This window comes from Grampus griseus (assembly GCF_964374135.1).
Source record: "Grampus griseus genome assembly, chromosome: 1".
NCBI lineage: Eukaryota > Metazoa > Chordata > Mammalia > Artiodactyla > Delphinidae > Grampus > Grampus griseus.
Window position 1 is genome coordinate 154734939 of NC_139017.1, and position 19620 is coordinate 154754558.

At 42.4% G+C, this 19620-nt stretch overlaps 1 protein-coding gene across 3 annotated transcripts in view; it reads right to left on the reverse strand.

The window, feature by feature from the left end:
* Positions 1-763: 763 nt before the first annotated feature.
* The window catches only part of LOC309821188 (protein argonaute-1), a 30287-nt gene continuing 11430 nt past the window's right edge, over positions 764-19620 (reverse strand). For 2 of the 3 annotated variants that reach the window (XM_082652359.1, XM_082652358.1), the window contains 11 exons: positions 16579-16698; positions 16085-16207; positions 15816-15949; positions 12484-12668; positions 7048-7207; positions 6772-6862; positions 5479-5673; positions 3156-3290; positions 2441-2542; positions 1913-2112; positions 764-1674 (listed from right to left, as the gene is read on the reverse strand). In XM_082652359.1, the coding sequence (XP_082508485.1) occupies positions 1566-1674; positions 1913-2112; positions 2441-2542; positions 3156-3290; positions 5479-5673; positions 6772-6862; positions 7048-7207; positions 12484-12668; positions 15816-15949; positions 16085-16207; positions 16579-16698 (1554 nt within the window). In that variant the 3' untranslated portion in view covers positions 764-1565. Of the gene's footprint in view, positions 1675-1912; positions 2113-2440; positions 2543-3155; positions 3291-5478; positions 5674-6771; positions 6863-7047; positions 7208-12483; positions 12669-15815; positions 15950-16075; positions 16208-16578; positions 16699-19620 lie in introns of all 3 variants that reach the window. The other variant, XM_082652357.1, reaches the window with a different exon arrangement.

Consider the following 19620-nt stretch of genomic DNA (forward strand, 5'->3'; position numbering starts at 1 on the left):
GGGATAAGCCAAAGTGTCAGAGGACAGTCCAGACGAAGGGAAGATGCACTTGCAGAAAAGAGTGCAGGGCAGTGCAGAAGGGGTGCCTGCAGCAAGAGAAAGATATTATCTGCACAGAGGAGGGTGGAGACTGAGCCCCACCTTGGGGAGATAACCACCCCCTACAGAGCCAGGCCAAAGAACAAGTCAGGTACATAGTTCCTTCTGACGGCTCAATGTTTCTGGGATGTAAACTCATTGGGCATGGGAGGGATTTCCAGATTTTGGCAATAGACTCAAGTTATGGTATAAAAATAACATTTAGTTTTTGCTTTTTTTTTTTTTTCTTATTTTAGACCTAAGGATCGTTTGTTAAAAGACACCCCAGTTAAAAAATATTGAAACATAAACAGACTTGATCGTCAGGGAAAAAAAAGAAGCCAAGAGTGAGAAATGCTATGAAAGTAACTCCAGACCCAGGCAGGTGGGGAGGAAGCGGGGACAGGAAGAAAGGAGACGTAAGTGGAAAGGCCAGAGGCCAGTCACCTCAGCAGCTCCGAGAGACTTGTCATGTCTGAAAGTGCAAATGTCAATGGATTTTAACCATCTTGAGGTGGCGATCTTTTTAAAAGCTCAATGAATATGGAAGTCAACTCCTTCAAATGCAAAATAGCTGGCGCTCTGGCTGGAGGCTTGTTGGGTTAGGGGTATTTCATCCCCACCTACCTCCTCTCCCACCCCCACCCCGCCCCCACCCCCCCAAAAATAGGTACAAAAGGTTGCAGTTCTGCAGCATTACCGTTACAGGGAAGGCACTGGTTACCCACCAGCAGGCGGAAGGAAGACAGGGTCGTGTCACTTCAGAGCTAAGTGCCATAGTGCCTTAAGTCTTACTAGGGGCTGGATGTCTGTCAGGGAGAAGGTGTAAGGTGGGGTAGAAAAGGTGGAAAAAGAGGAATAAGGGAAAGAGGAGTGGCAGCTGGGGGAGGGGCAACCAAATCATTAGCATTAAAAATCTTCCTACAAGCTGGATTCTCAACCCATTAAAACATCTAGTATCCTAAAATATTGATCTGCATCTGGTTTCGTTTTTCTTCTTAAACAAATCTAGACCTTTTCTGATTAAGGCTCCTAAAAAATCCTTCCCTCCTCCCACCCACTTTTCAAGCCCCTCACTTTCCCATCTAAAGTATCAAACCCAAACCTACCAGCTTTTGTCTGCAGGGCTGCAGGGCCGACCTTACCAAGCTGTCAGGCATGAGTCTTTAGCACTGTGAGTCACATGCGACATCTGTGTGTATGGTGGGCACCGGGGCTGCCTCTCTTGGTCCAGTGGAGTCAGGGCCAGATGTGACAAGATGGGGTGAGGGGTGGAGGGCATGAGGTGAATATCAGAGATTTCTGGCTGGTGGTCTGGCTTACTGGCCCTGTTCCCCACCCTTTCGCCCCCTCTGTAGAGGAAACAAGGCCTTCTGCATTCCTCCCTGCCCCACCTCCCTCCTCCCTGCTTCCTCTGGATTTGGGCGGCACAGCTCTTGGGGCTTGGAAAGCTTTCTTCTATCCAGTGAGGTAACAGCGTTCTGCCTTCAAGCGAAGTACATGGTGCGCAGAGTATCCTGGTGAACCTGCACGGCTTTGGCCAGGGCCTGGGGGTCCCGCCCATTGCTCTGCCCCGATATGTGGCTCCCCTCTCCACTGAAAAGGAAAAATGAAAGAAGTCCTTCCTGGTGAACTGAGCTGCTAATTCCTTCCCCCACCCCTAGGATGCCAATTCCCATAACAATTTAAGAGAAAACCCCAACCCAGATTTGGGCTGACGAGCCCAAGGACATCAAATCGGACAATACTCATTTCCTACTACCCAAGGAAAATTGAGAGGGTCTGGTACCAGAGGCTGAAGCAAAAAGGAAGCCAGCCTGATCCCAGGCCTCACCTGTCATGCTCCTTGTCCACTAGGTGGTATCGTGCCCGGAAAGCCACCAAGCGGGCATAGTAGGCAGGTGCTGGAATTGAGACGGAGCGTGTGCATCGTACGTAAGTGTGGCACAGCTGGTACGTCAAGATCTGGAGCTCATCCGCTGTGAAACGGTTGTCATCCCAAAGGACATAGTAATGGGATGGTCGGCTGGTGCCCTGGGAAGATAGGAAGGTGAGGGGCCCCAGGTTGGGCAGAGGGGATGGTTGACGATAAGGAACAGGCTCACTATTAAGAGTATGGCTGGGTTGGAAGACCCACCTATGAAAAGGCAGACACAAAGTCACCTATGTCATAAAGCACTCATCTTATGGGCAACCTGCCTAAGACGTTCAAAGTGCACTCATGTTCAAGTGCACGAAGGGCTTATTAAGAGAACAATCCTGATTTGAATGCCACTCAGTGAGGAATGATATATTCTAGAGGCAGTGGGAATAATCAACTAATCTTTGACCCATTGGAAATCCCAGGACATAGCCCAGCTACCTGGATGCCTGCGTGGCTGCACAGATAGAAGTCAAACTCAAATGGGTGGGTGATGTTGGTGTCCACAGTGGTCCCAGCTGGGATGTTACCACTCTTCCCAATCTGTATAGAGACAAAGACAACCGAGATCCCAAGACCTGCATGACCCTAACTAGGGCCCCGACTCAATTCTAATCTGATTCCATCAGAATCCCAAGAGTAAAGTAGAAGCTGCTATTCCCAGAGGGTACTGGGAATTGAAATAATAGGCTTCTAAAGTCATACAGACCTGTGTTTAAGTGCTGCTTTCACCATTTATTAGCTGTGTGATCTTAGCAAGTCATTTAACCTTTCTGAGGCTAAACTGGAGATAATAACAGTACCTACCTCACAGGGCTGCTGTGAGGAAGACGCCTTGTACAGTGTCTGGCACATAGGAGAAGTTCAATAAATGGAAGTTCCCTTTCCCTTCTCTGGGAGCTGGTCTATATATGGGGTCTATAGGCCAGGGAGCTAGGAGGAGGGAGATGAAGTATAAGGGAAGGAGGGGAGAAGGGGGAAACAAAGGGAAGGAAGCAGCAGAGGAAGGACCACAAGAGCTAAGGGGAAGAAAGGGACCAGGGAAGATGGACAGGCCAAGGACTAAATCCCCAGATTTTATTTCAAGGGCTTCTTCCATATTAAGAGAAGGGAGACAAGATAAGGGTATGGGTGGCTTCCTCAATCCCTCACTCACTCGCTCATTCTTGTCAGCACAAAAAAGGCGGGTGTGATGGCGTTTCTGCACCACAATATAAGTGATCCCGGGCTGGTAGTCCTTTTCCAGTTTGATGCAGGCATCACGAATGGCCAGCAGCTCATAGTGGAGGATCTAGGCACAGGGTGAGGAGGGAGACAAAGAGACATACAGCTCCTCTTGAGTTCACGCATCTTTCTGAACTAAGGGGTTGCCACTTGTAATACGGCTTTTTGTTCAGCCTCTCTTTATAAGCTGATACCCAACCATTAGAGATGATAAGCCCTTCCTACCAAAATCAGCCTTATACAGGCATACCTCGGAGATATTGTGGGTTCAGTTCCAGATCACTACAATAAAGTAAGTCACATGATTTTTTTGGTTTCCCAGTGCATATAAAAGTTATGCTTACACTATGCTATAGTCTATTAAGTGTGCAGTAGCAGTATGTCTAAAAAAAAAAAGTATATACCTTAATTAAAAAATACTTTATGGCTAAAAATTGCTAACTATCACCTGAGCCAGTGAGTCGTAGTAGTAACATCAAAGATCACTGATCACAGATCACCATAACAAATATAATAATAAAAAAAAGTTTGAAATACTGCAAGAATTATCAAAATGTGACACAGAGCCATGAAGTTTTAGCAAATGCTGTTGGAAAAATGGTGCCGACACACTTGCTGGACGCAGGGTTGCCACAAACCTTCAATTTGTAAAAAATGCAGTATCTGCGAAGCACAATAAAGCAAAGTGCAATAAAACGAGGTATGCCTGTAGACAGTTCACCTGATATGTTCCTATAAAGCTTAGCTGGGAGGCTTAGTATCAGCAGAGAGCACTCACCTGGTTCCTATGTATAATTAGACCTAACATAAAGACACAGAACCAAGGTTCAGAGAGAAATCACAATGCCCAAAGTAAGGCTGAATTTAGGATCAGAAGGAAAATGGAAGTTACCCATGAGCTCTAAGAGCAGACAGGATTGGGACCACCATAGAAGACTAGACACATAGTTCAGAAATGGGTGTAGAGGGACTAGATAAATTCAGTCCTGAAAAAAAGCAGTATTATACAAAAATGGACTAGCTCAAGAAGCCACAGGTGAAAAACCATAGTCAGTAGTTGCCTTGTGGCCTTGGATGTCAGGTATAGGGAGTAAAAACTGTATGGCAGAAGTAAATACAATTTAGAATCAATTAGAACTAGGTTTAAACCCAAGCTTTATCTAATTTTATTACCTTGAGCAAGTTACTTAACCCCTTTAAGTCTCATTTTCTCCACACTGACTAAAGTTACTAATAAGATCAGCTTCACAAAACTGTTGTGAAGACTAAAACAAATAATTAAGTAAAAACACAAAAAACCTAGTAGTGGCTTAATAACCACTGACTGCTTTGCTTAGTAAGCAGTTTGAATTTTAACCCCAGGCTATGTGAGGTCACTAGACATCTCTAAACACAGACATGTTATGATAAATGCATCTGGCATTTTAGGAAACACTGTATGACTTGGAGGAAATTGAGCATAATGGTTAAGAGCATGAACTTTGGAATCTAACCAATTTGTCTGAATCCCAGCTCTACCACTTATTAGCCTGGATGACACTGAAGAAATCATTTAACATTTTCAAGCCTCAGTTTCATCATCTATCAAGTGGAATAATAATTATTTCATAGGGTTATTGTAAGCATTAAATAGAAATACATACAAAGTGCTTAGCTCAGTTTACGGCACATAAGAGGTACCCAATAAATGGTAGTTATATTACTATGTATTAAATGGTAGCCAAGGAGACCAGTTCAGTACACTAATCTAAACAACAGAATATGAAGGCTTAGCAGGGAGAAAGAATAGGAGGAACATCGTGAAGGTCAATAGCAGTGATTCTCAAAGTGTGGTCTCCAGACCAGCAGCATCACCTAAGAACCTGTCAGAGCTACAAATTTTAGGGCCCCATCCTAGACTCACTGAAGCAGAAATTCTAAGGGTAGAGCTCTGCAAACTACTTTAATAAGCTCTCCAAAAGATTTTGATGGATGCTAAAGTTTGAGAACCACTGGTCTAAAGAATCAGTCTTCAACATGGACCAACTAGTAAATAGGCACTGATTACACTTATTACAAGAAGAAAGGTCTATCAGTGATTGTACACGCCATCTCTCAATTGTGATCTCTGCTTCCAAGACTACTCCATTTAGCAAACCTCCCTAAGTAGTAGCACCTCCCAGTGTCAATAGCTCAGAAAAGACAGCAGTACTCTCTGCTACCATCAGGCCCCCTGGCCTCAATGTGAGGTTTTCTTGACCTATTGTGGGCCCTACCTGGGGGAGCTGGCCTTCAGGAACCCCATCTCGGTAGAAGATGATGCGGGTAGGCTTGAAGCGGGTGGACTTGTAGAACTGGATGAGCAGCTCACGTACCATGTAGGATAAGTCTTCAATGATCTCCTGCCGAGGTCGCTGCACCCGCACAGTAGCACAGTAACGGCTGGGGTGGGCATCCATACTGCCTACCACCTGATAACCAAAGAGGCAGGATAAGCTCCCAGAACCTCCACCCTCCCAACACTGTTAGGTTCTGGGTTTGGGGAAAGGCCTCTTAGCAAAACAACTATGCAATTGAATGAGGTTTTTTGGATTCAATAAGCCCTGGTTCAATCTCTGTTCTATCACACGTGTGGAAGTTACTTAATCCACGTGATCTTCTTGTTCCTCCTCTGAAATGGAGATAAGAATACCACCTACTTGCAGTGCTGTTGAAGCACATATAAGTCATCTTGTACAGGGCCTAACACACAGTAGGTACTTGATAAGTTTGATTTCCCTACTTCTTGCAGAGGGGCATGTGAAGGTTTGGCACTACTAGCTCAAAGAGTGACCTCATTCAAAAACAAGTTTATCTTTTTTTTTCAATTCAAGTGCTAATCTACGCTAGGAACCACAGTGAAGAGTGTTCTTGTGGGTGGTGGAATAACATCATTTTCTAAGGGGACAATAGCCAAAGCCTACTAGGATGGATGGCCACAAGGAAATTAAAGATAAGCATAGTATAGAGTTCCCCACATTTACTGAGAGAGGCCCAGTCTGCCTAGAGAAACTTGAGGGTTGAAGAAAGAGAAGTGGGAAAGAAGGCCTGGTCCCTTTAGCCAATTCAGAAGCCCCTATGAGACAGGGAGCAAAGATGTCAGGAGAGGGATTGGAGAGCTATCTAATCTACTAGGTGGATCAGGGGTAGGGATGGGGAAGAGTAAAGGACAATCGCAGCAACTAAGTAACTCCCTTAAAAGGGATTTCAGAGAAGAGATATGTTTATATTCCAAAAGTGGGCACAGAGAGAGAGAGAGGGAAACTCGAACACAGAACAAAAGTGATGGAGACAGGGCCAAGTCTCTGGCCACAGCCTACACTCTCACTGCTCTCTCTCTGAAAAGAAAATGCCATGCAGAGTTAGTTTTATTAAGAAACCAAGGGAGTGGTTAATGGGGATGATCAGCTGAAATAAAAAGATCTTGTGAAGGGTCAAGCACCAGAGCTAAGGGAAGGAAATCATGTGTAGTCTTGGGGGCCCAGAGCTAAGAGAAGAACCTTATGAGGAAGTTGGAAAGTAACACTCACTGCTGTGATAGAAGGTTTTTTCCCATCCCCTGCTGGGGGGTGTGTAACATCTGCTCCCAGGAATATCACTGGTTGTTGAAAGACAGCAGAGCTAAACAAGGAAGAGAAAACAAATGGTGAGGACTTGGGTCTTCTCTTCCTAGCACCATCTAGCACCCACTTTGGTCCTCTCTCCCTTGTGTGTGATTCACTTGGCCTGGACAGGGTCCTATCTTTTCATCAATCACCAGTATGGTACCTTGCTTGACAAGGGCAAGTGGGCAATAGAGTTCATACCGTTGGTGTGGAACTAGGATGTTGTTAATGCCACCAAGTTTGACATTGATCTTCAGGCAAAGGTTGGACAGAGTCTGAGGCGAGGTCTTGACCACATTCTTCACTTGCACACACTGTGTAGCCATTCCCAAGAGTGTATCTCCAACACGCTTCACTTCAGCTATGAGCAGGGAGAGAACTGATTAGTGCATTCAACAAGTATTTACTGAATGCCTCCTAGATGCCACGAAGTATATGAGGTGCTAGGGAACACAATGATGACCAGAAACACACAGGGTCCCTACTCTTATAGTGCTTACTATCCAGTGACTAATTTTAAAAATTATGAAAAGTATAACAATGACAAATGCTACAACAGAAAACTCCATGGAGCTGTGAGAGCATATAACGTGGGGGTAATAACCTAGTCAGGAAAGGATTCTTGAGTAAGTAATGAGTGAACTGAAATCTAAAGGTAGAAGAGAACTTAGAAGGGAGAGGGAATATGGGAAAGAGCATTCCAGGCAGAGGGAAGAGCGTGCAAAAATGTACGCTGATAGGAGAAAGCAACATACTTTTGAGAAACTGAAAGGCCAAAGTAACTACAAAGGAGAATAAAAAGGAACCATAGTGTGAGAGGAAGAATGTGGTCATGAGACCAATCTAGGGAAATGAGGGTAGCTTAAGAAGGCAGCTGTCAAGATGGAAAGAAACAGATTCAAGAGACTATATATGTAAGGGAAAATAATTCTTATGGATAACCTCTGAGTTTCTAGATTTTTATAATAGAACAGATAGATCATAAGTTCTTTTTGAGACATTTTGAGTTTGAAGTGTTTTTTGGTCATCCCAGTGAGGATATCCATCACGCAACTGAGTATAGTAGTTGGAAGTTCAGGAGTAGTCTGAAATGGAGATGTAAATTTATGAGCTATTTAGGTACAGGCAGTAATTGAAAACATGATCTTGAGATCACCAAGGAAGAGAACAGAATGAAAGGAGAAGAAGGCTTAGACCTGTATCTCTGAACTCACAATACTTGCAGAACAGGAAGAAGATGAGTCTGCAAAGGACAAAAATTCAGAGAACCAAGAGAAAGATCAAGACAGTATTATATCATGAATGCCAGGGAAGAAAGAGTGTTTCAAGAAGGAGCAAGTGTTCAACTAAGTCAAATGCTGGTAAGAGATTGGTAAAATGAGGACCAGAATTTTGTGATAGTGAGGCAAAAATTAATGTATAGAGGCAAAAACTGTTTTTGGTAATACAAAGTACCAAGGAGGAGATGTAGGATCAATGAACGGTATGATATGTTTTCAATGGGAGAGATTTGAGAATGTTTAAAAAGCTAAAGGGATCATTTCTACTTCTAATAGATAAAGTTAGAGGCAAACCAGTGTCTCTGCACATAACATTCAGAAAAGCCAAATAAAATATAGAAATCATCTTTTTGTAGGCAGTAGAGAAGTGCTAAGACAACAAGAACTGGAAGGGTTAACACTGCAGAGAGGGAGAGAATCTCACAGAGGTGAGCCATCTGCTGCAGCTGCTTTTGCCCTGGGTACATGTGCTGATTCTAGGTGTGGGCAGGAGGCTGAGATTCTAGGCTTTGCACCAAAAGAGGAACCACTGCCAAGGGACAGAGAAAGCAACAGTTTCTGGCGAACACAGGCTAGTTCTAAACGTGAAAGGTTAAAAAAAAACATTTAAAAGAAAACACAGACTAGTATCTTCATGACCTTGGGATTTCCTAAACAGGACTCAGAAAGTACTAGGCGTAAAGGAAAAATATTGACAAATAGGACTACATTAAAATTTTAAATTTCTGTTCAACAAAAGAACCCATTAAGAAAGTAAAAAGGCAAGCCACAGATATGTATAATACATATAAATTTAAATAAAGGAATTATAAAGAACATCTATAAATCAATAAGAGAAAGATAGTGAAGCCAGCAACAAAAGGAAAAGACTTGAGCAGGAACTTCTCAAAAGAGGCTCGTGAAACAGCCAATAGAAATATAAAAAGATACTCAACTTTATCAATCACCGGAGAATTCAAATTAAAAGCAAAATGCAGTATAACTAAACACCCATAAGAATGGCTAAAATGAAAGCGACAATACCAAGTTTGGTAAGGACATCAATAACTACAACTCTCATTTGCTGCTGTTGGAAGTATACATTTGTACACTTAAAATCCCTCCTAGTTACACACCCAATAGAAATGGGCATATATGTTCAAAGGACATGTACAAGAATGTTCAATGAAGCATTATTTATAATAGTAAAAACTGGAACCAACCCAAATATGTCCATTAACAGTAGAATGTATAAATACATGTAAATTGTGTTATTATCATATAATGGAAAAACTGTAGCAAACTACAACTAAACAAACACGGATAAATCTTACAAACATAATGTTGAGTGAAAGAAGCCAGACACAAAAAAAGGTACATGGTATATGACTCCATTTATATAAAGTTCAAAGACAGTCAAAACTAATCTATGGTGTTAGAAGCCAAAATAATAGTGGTTAACACTGATGGGGAGTTGTAGTGATTGGTAGCCTGGGATTGTGGTAATGTTCTACTATCAAAACTAGGTACTGGTTACCTTGCTAAGACATTTTGTGAGAATTAATTGACTGAACACAAAAGATCTCTATATGTATACTGTACTTCAATAAAAAGTTTACATTAAAAAAATTGTACCAGTTTAGTGGAGAGGAAGGAGTTAAAAATACTAAGAACAGGGTGAGGTATGGTAGCAGATTAGAACTGGACAAATGTGACACTATCCTTTTACACTCTCAGGGCAATCACAATGCATATGGACCTTGCTTTGACCATCACTTGGCCTACCAGGAAGGAGGATGAAGGATCTTTAAAAGAATCTGACTGTTCCTCTTATCTGCAGGCTTAATTCCTAGGCAATGCCCCCATTACCTAAGTGGTATTCAATATAATCAAAGAACAGCATGTAAGTGGAAGAAACCCAAGGTCCTAATCAAGGTATGAGACTGGCGAGAGGTATAACATGACTGAGCCCAGGGAAGGGAAAATTTTCTGAGTAAGCACTGACTTCTCCAAGCATGCCGCACTATACTCCACATGCAGGCCAAAAACACTGGATTCTCCCTTTATGGAGAAAACCAGAAACATGGATAATTACTCAAGGCAGTTCTCCTAAAAAACATCCGATAAATCAATAAGAAAAAGGTAGTGAAGCCAATGAAAAAAGGAAAAGACTTGAGCAGGCACTTCTCAAAAGAGGCTAGTGAAACAGCCAATAGAAATATAAAAAGACACTCCACTTTATCAATCACAAGGGACACCAATTTATGGCCCAAGAGAGACATGGACTGGAGGTGAACCAACTTCCATAAGTATTGAGTATCATGTGAGCGGAAGGCTCTACCTTGGGTATATATGTGCAGAGGGAAGAAGATTTCAGAGCAGAATCAGATCCACTCCATGCTCAAAACAATATCAAGCAAGACCGTAATTGATCAGCAGCCTGATACAATTTCTAGAGGAATCCAAAAAGAGACAAGTTAATCCTGTAGGTAGGATGACAAGAGAAAGCTTCCAGGAATAAGTACATTTAAACTAGGACTTGAAGGATAGAGAATTTTAAGGGCAAGGTGGAGGATAAAAAGAGTACTTAAATATTCTAGGCAAAGGCAAATGATGTAAGCAAAACCAGAGACTAGACAGCAGAGACAAGGAATGAGCATTTAGAGCATCTACTATGTCACAGGCACTGTGTTAGATGCTGCATTTTATATAATTAATTAATGAGGCTGAGAAAGGTTAGATAATTTGCCTAAGACAGTAATCTGGCATAGCCAGGATTAAAATCCAGTTCTATCTAATTCCAGAACAAGTCATCTTTCTGGTATGTGTGGCAAAGGGAACAGTACCTGAAGCTGAAAAGGTTAAACTAAGATCAGGGCCCTAAAAAACTTTTATTTTGTGAATGGGGGCTAATGAAGGTTTTTGGGGTGTTTTTGAGAGTACAATCACAAAAAGTCTCATCCAGTAACCTATACAAGAAAGATTTAAGAAGAAATGTTAGAACTAAATTGAGAAGAGTGGGTGGAGAGCAGGGAATACACCTTAATACTGTAAAAAAGAGCATTAGAGGTGAGGCAAAGAGAAGACAGACTGTCCCCAAAGTCTGGATGAAGGTACCCAGAAGCAACTGTGATGCCAACACAGAAGAGAAAAGTAAAGAGAAGGGCTTACTGGTAGACAGAGGAGACAAGCTAGTAAAGAAATGGTTCACCAAAACACTTCGTAAGAGCAGAGAGCACATACCAATGTATTCAGGATCTAGCGGTGTTTCTTTTCACACACAGTAGGTGATCAATAAACTCTTGTGGAAAGGAGATAGGTCAAAGGGAGAGATCGGAACTGCAGAGAGGTCAAGGGTGGAATCAAGATTTTAATAATACAATATAACATACAGTAACAATAGTTGGTGACTGAAACAACTGAAATGGATGAGAATTTCACTAGAATGAAAAGGCAGAGAGGGCAGAGTACAGAAATCTGGAAAATGCCAGGCATTCCTGGTAATGACAAAAACAATTAAGGAGAGACAGGAGAAAATATCAAGAAGTCAAGAGGAGAAAGGTCATTGGTGACCCTCTGCAGAGGAGGTTTAGGAGAATGGCAGAGGTAAAATAAATGAAAAAGGCTAAGGAGTAAGTGGCTGGTGAGGAAGTGGGGGTAGAAAATGTAGAGAACTCATTTAAAAACGTTGATGAAGAAAAACAAAAAAATAGGAAGAAAAAAGCTAAAGGAGATGGCATGACTGTGGTAAAGTGCTCTAGGGTGGGGAATCTAAAGATGTTTGAGGGTTCAAGGGTCCCAAAGGTAAAAGGAAGGAATAGAAACAAGAGCACACGTGGGTTGAGTAAGATAAAAGGAGAGACACCTCTTCCTTTGAAGAGGAGACGTGGAGGAAAAAAAGAGTAAGAGAAGAGCACTGAGTCAGAGATGTATATAGTCATTCTCATTCTTAAAAGAGAGGAAAAGAGAGGGAAAGCTTCTCAAAAAGTCTCCATCATTCCCAGCAGTGGAACACCAACAGAACCACCACAAATTCTGCTTGGGTGTGCTGCCCTATGTCTTGACAGACAATGCACTCCTGAGAATAGGAATCTGGACTGACTCATCTCTGTATCCAGCTCAGCTTAGCCTGGCATACACACCAGCACACAGAGGACCCCAGTAAATGTTACTGGGAAGGACTGTGAGCAGGTAAACAGGACCAGAGATGACTAACTGGCTCATATAGTCTAATATTTCTCCTCTAAGAAGAGCACTGACACTAAGGAACAGCTCTGGCTAGAGTCAAGAATCCACACTGAGTCGTCCCTAGGATCTTCCAGGGAGCTGCCCTGAGAGGAGTCCTATCACCGTAATCACTGTCCCAACAGAACTGTACCATACACTGGCGTCTTCCCTGGCAGGATGACGATAATGAGCTGCAGCCCTGAGTAGGTGTTCTTGAGATGCCGGAACATGGGCTCCACGCTGTCTGCCCCCTGCGCATATTTGCAGAAGCAAGGCTGGCCCTGGATGGGCATCCCTGCATCCTTGGAAATCTTCCGCAGCTGGTCTGTGAAGTTCCTGCAGCACAAGTATGGTCATGACAGGAGGCAGGTAAGTCCCACTTTAATACCTCTAACCAAATGCCTCCATCTTAGGTGCCTAGCACTATGACAGGCACTGACAGATTATAAGATGAATGAGACATCATCACATCTAGTGTAAAAAGCACATTTACAGTTGGATAGGACAAGATAGAGCTTGCCAAGTGTTCAATGGTATGAGCAGAGAGCTGAGGGAGCCCAGAGAAGGGATCTGTGGGAATTCTCAAAGTCCCCCATGTTGTCCCATTCAAGCAGCTGGTTCCTATGTTTCAAGTCTACAGCAATAGGAAGATGCCCAAGAGGAAGGCCTCTTGGCTCAAATTAAAATAAATAAGGTTCCAACAGTGATCAGAGCACAGGAGATGCTCAGAAAAAAATGAGCTCCCTCCTCCCCTACTGGTTCTTTGAAGCCTGAGAGCAAATAATTAAACAAGCTTCTTTCTTTTGCCTTTAGAGCTTTACCCTAGGAAAGGAAGACAAAGCTGGAAGAGAGGGTTCACATGCAACAGATTAAAAAAAAAAATCGAGCTACATAAATATAATGACAGACTGAAAGGAGCAGCAGGAAATTCAATTGTGAAAGTCCTGCATTTAGATTAAAAGCAACAATGTACAAATAGAGAATAAAAGCAATCGTTTAGGGGATGTTATTATATAGCATATAAATATCAATAAGATGGATTTAAAAGCCTATACAGCGAGGAAATAAATTTTTTACTTATTAGTTAAAAAGAAAAAAAACCCGTAAGATTAATATAGTACAACACTGTTGTATAAAATTTTAAATCACTTATATACATATAGGTATATAAAATACATAAATTGGGTAGGAAGGTTATAATAATTCATGACAGTGACTGCATCAGAAAGGAGGAACGGGACTAGAATGGAGAATATAAAGGAATGTCAAATTTATCTTTACTATTTTATTTACTTTTTAAAAAGGATAAAATAAATATGACAATACTCTGGATGATGGACACATGGATGTTTTCCATATTATTCTAATTTAAAAAATTCTTTCAAATAAACATTAGAATAAAAAATATAACCTATTATTTCATGTAAATAAGAGCCAGGGCTCTGATGGACAACCTAACAGTGTTTCTTCCATTTCTCTGCTTTGTATACAACTACAGTATAGCTATTTAAAAAGCCAAGGTGTTACCAGATTCCATCAATAAGTGGGTCTTTACTTCCAGGAAAGTGGTTTTCCCTATCTTCTATTACCAGATCACACTTGGGATATTATGTCCAGTGCTGGGGGCCACAAAGTGTTTAGAGAACTCTAGGATGGAGAAAGTCTTAAAATCCTGTCCTAAAAGTGATACAGCTGAGGTAACGGCTTCTTTAGCCAGAAGAAAATTCTGAGGGTTGACCCTAGGACTCCCTTATACCTCCCCAATTACCAATTTCTCCACCTCATCTCTTCCCCTTTTGTCTCAGTGGAAAGGATGGCTTTTCCTGTGCTTTGGATCCCATTCCCTCATACACATGTAGGAACTTTGTTCTATTTCCTTTCTGGTTTCTCTGGGTTCTATTTTCAGCCTCTGTTCACTATGCACATTCTCCCTGGACAATCTCATCCACTGCCACAGCCGAAAACTCTCAAATCTTAATCTTTAGCCCAGAACCATACATGCAACTGGGTACCCTGACCCAGGTGTACAAGTCACATTTTTACTCCCTGAATCTAGGGATCATTGCAAGAAGGGGCTGTCTGATGAACTGACTCCTTCCAACTCTGAGATTCTAGGTTTATCAGTTTCTGTACCCCAAAATATCCAAAACAACAAATTGCTTCTCAAAAGAATGGGACAGGGGAAGGACACGGGAATGAGAGAGAAACACACCAAGAGTGGAGCTACCAACAATGTGACACAAAGGCACAGCGCTGAGAGCCTTTCTAATATTGGTTAAGGACCAGCCCTCCAAAGCCTGGCCAAGGCTAAGAGCAGCCTGGCTTAAATGGGGCTAAAATCCCAAGAACCCAGGAAAGGAGACAAGAGGAACACATTTAAGAGAAACTATAATTGTGTGGAAGTAGTTATGTATCTGTGAGGGGAGAAGGAGGGCCAGAGTCTCCATATTCATCAGGAGCTGCTGTAACTAATTCTTACGAAAATCCCAAGGCCAGCTGAACCCACCAGGGCACACATCTCTACTAATTCTCATCACTGCCCGAAGTGGTCAGCTCCACTGATTCTTTCTCAGCCCCAGAGTGCACTGACCTTACTCCAGATCCAGAGAAAAAAAAAAGCTACCACTTCAAAAGACTGCAGGAACACTGAACTGTACACTTTAAATGGGTAAATTTTGTGGTATTTGAAAAATATCTCAATAAAGCTGTTAAAAAAAAAAGAAGACTGCAGGGGAAGGGTTGGTGACTTCTTCACTTACTTATTCACTCATTCAAGACCATTACTCCCCTAAACTGTTCCTTTAAACCATTTGGCTATATCACTTTCTTCATTGCTATCATCTACTCCCAGCCACTCAGCCACAGGTGGCTCAGAGGCCCTTACAATTCATGTTCACCTAATTCAGGTCACTTGGACCCGACTGAACAAATTCTGTGCACAGGAAAGGACAGCTCAGAGTACCAGCTGAACTTTTATTTCCAATTAGGAATATAAGCTTTGAAACCTCAGAACTGATTTGATTCCAATCTGACACTTTCTTGATATGCAAACCTTGTACAAGTTACTTAACCTCTTTGAGCCTCAGTCTCCTGAAAATGGAAATACCACCACCTACTCACTGTGAAGATGAAATAAGAGAACATAAAATTAGGTACAATGTTGGCACAAACATTATAGTCATCACTACTACTGTTTACCATCCATGTTAATAATTATAACAATAAAATAATTCAGGTCTCCCTTAGGAGATTCATGTCCTGAAATCATCATCTCTGACGCAGATATGGCTCCTTATCAAGACTCCTGACCACAGATGGACAGAAAAGAAGCAGGCAGAAGTGTGAGGCAGACAGCACAGGTGGGGAGAGTCAAGACTCAGAAAGAACAGACTACAGATCAAATCGTGGCCCCCTGGGAGTAGAGGAAGTTAGGCAGCTCTAGGATCCTTCCCACCCTTCCATCCATACACCCAACCTCCTTACTTGAGCACTTCTTCTCGACACTGTTTTTGGGGTGCGAAGCAGGCAATGGCCCAGACTTTGATCTCAATTCCATTGTAGAACTGTTTCCCCCGCATGTCCCAGACACCTTGATTGGGTGTGGCAATGGCCCGGTTCTGGGGATAGGCAAAGGGGGCGTCCAGGTGAGCCTCAGTAGAGCCAGGTGCGTAGGGGAGCAAAAGCCACGGGCTATACAACCCAACCTCCCCCCACATGTCCCAGAGATGTTGTCTGGCCCTGACCCTGCTCACCCGGCCGCCGTACTGCAAGATGGGCGCCGGCAGCACTCGCCCCGTCACCTCCGTCATGTCATCCTTCACCTTGATCCCAAATTCCTGAATGTAGGGATCTAGGTTGTAGCTGGCATTCTTCATCTGTAAGACAAAAGAAGGGGATCTCAGGAGAGCAGTAGCTTGGCAATACTGCTCACCTTCCAAGTCCCAAGCAGAAAGCCCTGAAGAACAGCTGAGGCTGGCAAGAAATAGCCCTAAAAAAGGCGTTGGGGGGAAGTGGAAGATGAGGTAAGTGGGAATGGATAACATAGGGAAGTAATACAGGAGAGAAAAAGAGATAGGAAACAAAGTAGCTACAGGGTCAAGAAGCAAGAGCAGTCCTATGGAGTCCCAGGTAACAAATCCAGACTTTTGTTTTCCTAAGGGTCCTGCCAGGGCAGAAAGGCATCTGTGCTACCAGGGACTCCCATGACTGAGCAACCAAGCATACGTTTCTCTGCATCCTCACTGACCAGGCGGCTGATCTCCTCTTGTCTGTCTGGGGCCGATCTAGCTGTAGCCTTTATCATGGTTGAAGTCTGGTTGTCAGTCAGCTTCTTAATGCAGCGCTGCCCAGCCACAATGTTACAGACCTAAGGAAACAAGAATACGTACCGCTGGCCTGAGTATAGTTCACCCTATACCCAGAGCCCCATAGTAAGGAAAGAGGACTTGGCTGTCAGTCCTGGGAAATGGACTAGAAAATCCCTTGTTCATAGACAGGTAAGTTAGAAAATATCCACGTGCAATACAAAAGGTAATACAGCCACTTTGTGATTAAGAGCTTGGGATCCAGAGGCAGATCTGGGCTCAGGGCTCATATATTAAATAGGGAGAACAGTAACAATCTCCTAGGACTGTCTGGAGACTAAATTAAATAAAGCACTTAAAGAACCAAGTACAGTTCTGAACATTGTAAACACTCAGTAAGTTGTAGCATAAATTATTATTTACCAAAGGACCCAGTCTAGAGCTCTTCTTAAGACTAAAAAAACTCAATACACACAAACTGGATGCCTGGGTAGCAGACAGCTCTCCAATGGTAGCAGGCAGTCAGTCGTTCCACACTGCAACACACCAGGAGAACCAGCAGTGACTCAACTCTTGAGCCCGAGCCTACAGATGATCACTGAGCCCTTGGACTATAGAAATCACTGTCTGTTGACTGACAGTGTGCTCTGTTGGTGTGAGGAACATCCTGCCACATGGTTCTCTGTATTGGGCCCAAGAGAACACAATGGAGATCAGAAAAGACTTCCTAGTGATATATAAGACTTCCATTGCCCAATATACTATATTCAGGAAGCAGTGAACAGGAAGCCTTTTGGCAAAGTAGAGAGAACTCAAGAACACTTGAGTTTGAAGTCTAGCTTTGCCAATTCTAGAAGATGCTACCTTGGGTAGGACTCTTAACCACTCTAAGGCTCTGCTTCTTTAATTTTAGCCACCGGAAAAAGCACTAGCTGTCTCCTGAAGCTGTTGTGAGGATTTAGATGAAATGAAATGTAAAACTTGTTCCCATAGGGCCAATACACTAAGTACTGCTTCTCTGCCTAACTTCCAGAGTTCATGCTGAACAATGGTAGGGAAAACCAGGACAAGGTCACCTGCCCTTAGACTCTGTACCTCAAAGAATTAGTCAATTCCCTTAATGAAAATCCAGAATTGTTAAAATTTGTGAGGTTGCTCTCTTGAAGGTAACTTTAAGTTGTAGAACTCTTTACGGATAATTTCAACTACAGAATCAACACTGGAAAAAAGACTAAAGCAGGGATGTAGAGAAATCGGACCCCTTGTGCATTGCTGGTGAGAATGTAAAATGGTACAGCTGCTGTGGAAAACAGTATGGTGATTCCTCAAAAAATTAAACACAGAATTACCATATGACCCAGTAATTCCACTTCTGGGTATGTACTCAAAAGAAATGAAAGCAGGGACTAGAACAAATATTTGTACGCCTATATTCATAGCAGCATTATTCATAATAGCTAGAAGGTGAAAGCAACCCAAGTGTCCATCAATGAATGAACAGACAAACAAAATGCGGTATATACATACATCGAAATATTATTCAGCCTTAAAAAGGAAGGGAATTCTGACATATGCTACAATATAGATGAACCCTGAAGACATTACGTTAAGTGAAATAGGCCACTTAAAAAAAGGCCATATATTATATAATTCCATTTATATGAAATGTCTAGAATAGGCAAATCCACAGAGACAGAAGTAGATCAGTGGTTAGCAGGGGCTGGTGAGGAGGGCAGAAGGAATGGTAAGTGACTATTAATGGGTATGGGCTTTCTTCTGGGGGCAATGAAAATGTTTTAGAATCAGACAACGGTAATGGTTGCGCAACTCTGTGAATTAACTAAAACCCACTGAATTGTACATTTTAAGAGGGTGAGTTTTATGGAATGTGAATTATATCTCAATAAAGCAATTCTAAAAAAAACCTATCACCTACAATAGCCTATGTGATTTGACCCTGTACCTCTCTCCAAAATCATCTCCTACTACTTCTCCCCTCATACACTACATACCAGCCACTAAGCCTTCTGTCTCTCTAAGAAGATCCAAGCTCCCTGCTGCTTTAGAGCCTCTGTACTCACTATTAAACTCTTGCCTGGAAGGCTCTTCCTTCAGGTTGTAAAAGGTTGGTTCTATCTCATAATTTGGGACTCAGCTCAAATGTCTCCTAAAAGAAGCCTTCCCTGGTGGTCCAGTGGTTAAGATTCCGCACTCGCACAGGTTTGATCCCTGGTTGAGGAAGTTCCACATGCCGTCAGTGTGGCCAAAAAGAAAAAAAAAAAAAGAAGCCTTCCCTGACCACAATAACTAAAGTGAATCTCCAACCCGCTCCACCCTTATGACTATCCCCTTAACCTGTTTTATTATTCTTATAGCACTTACCACCAACTGAAACTATCTTATTTACCAACTTATTATCTATCTCCCCCTTCTAGATTATAAGCTCCATGACAGCAGGGACTTTATCTGTCTTGTTAATCTCTGCTTTCCCCACACCTAAGAGTGTATGACTCATAGTAGGAGTTCAATAAATATTTGTTAAATAAACAAGCAACAGTAAAAATCAAAATACATAAGTTATTCACCTTGGAAACTATTGTTTAAACAGAAGTAATGTCAATTTGCTAACAAATCTCAGCTTGCAGTAGATATTACCCAAAGCCTATCTACTTAGCTGTAATTGCCATTAAAGACTTCTGTTTACATCTCAGAGAACATACTGTCTTCATCCCACTTTCTGTGCATCAGCAGCTATTACTAAGTCAGAGTTCTTGGGCTTTGGGATCTCTTCTCCCTTCAGCCTAATTTCCTCTGGTTAGTTCTGAAATCCCAGAAGCTCACAGAAAGAAGGCTTAAGTTTTGGTCCCAGCTATCTGACTCCTGCTGCTAGAACAGAGGACGGTCATCTAGGCTAGTGCTTTTCCAACTTAAATGTTCATATGAATCCTCTTTAGATTCTGTTAAAAGAGATACTGATTCAGTAG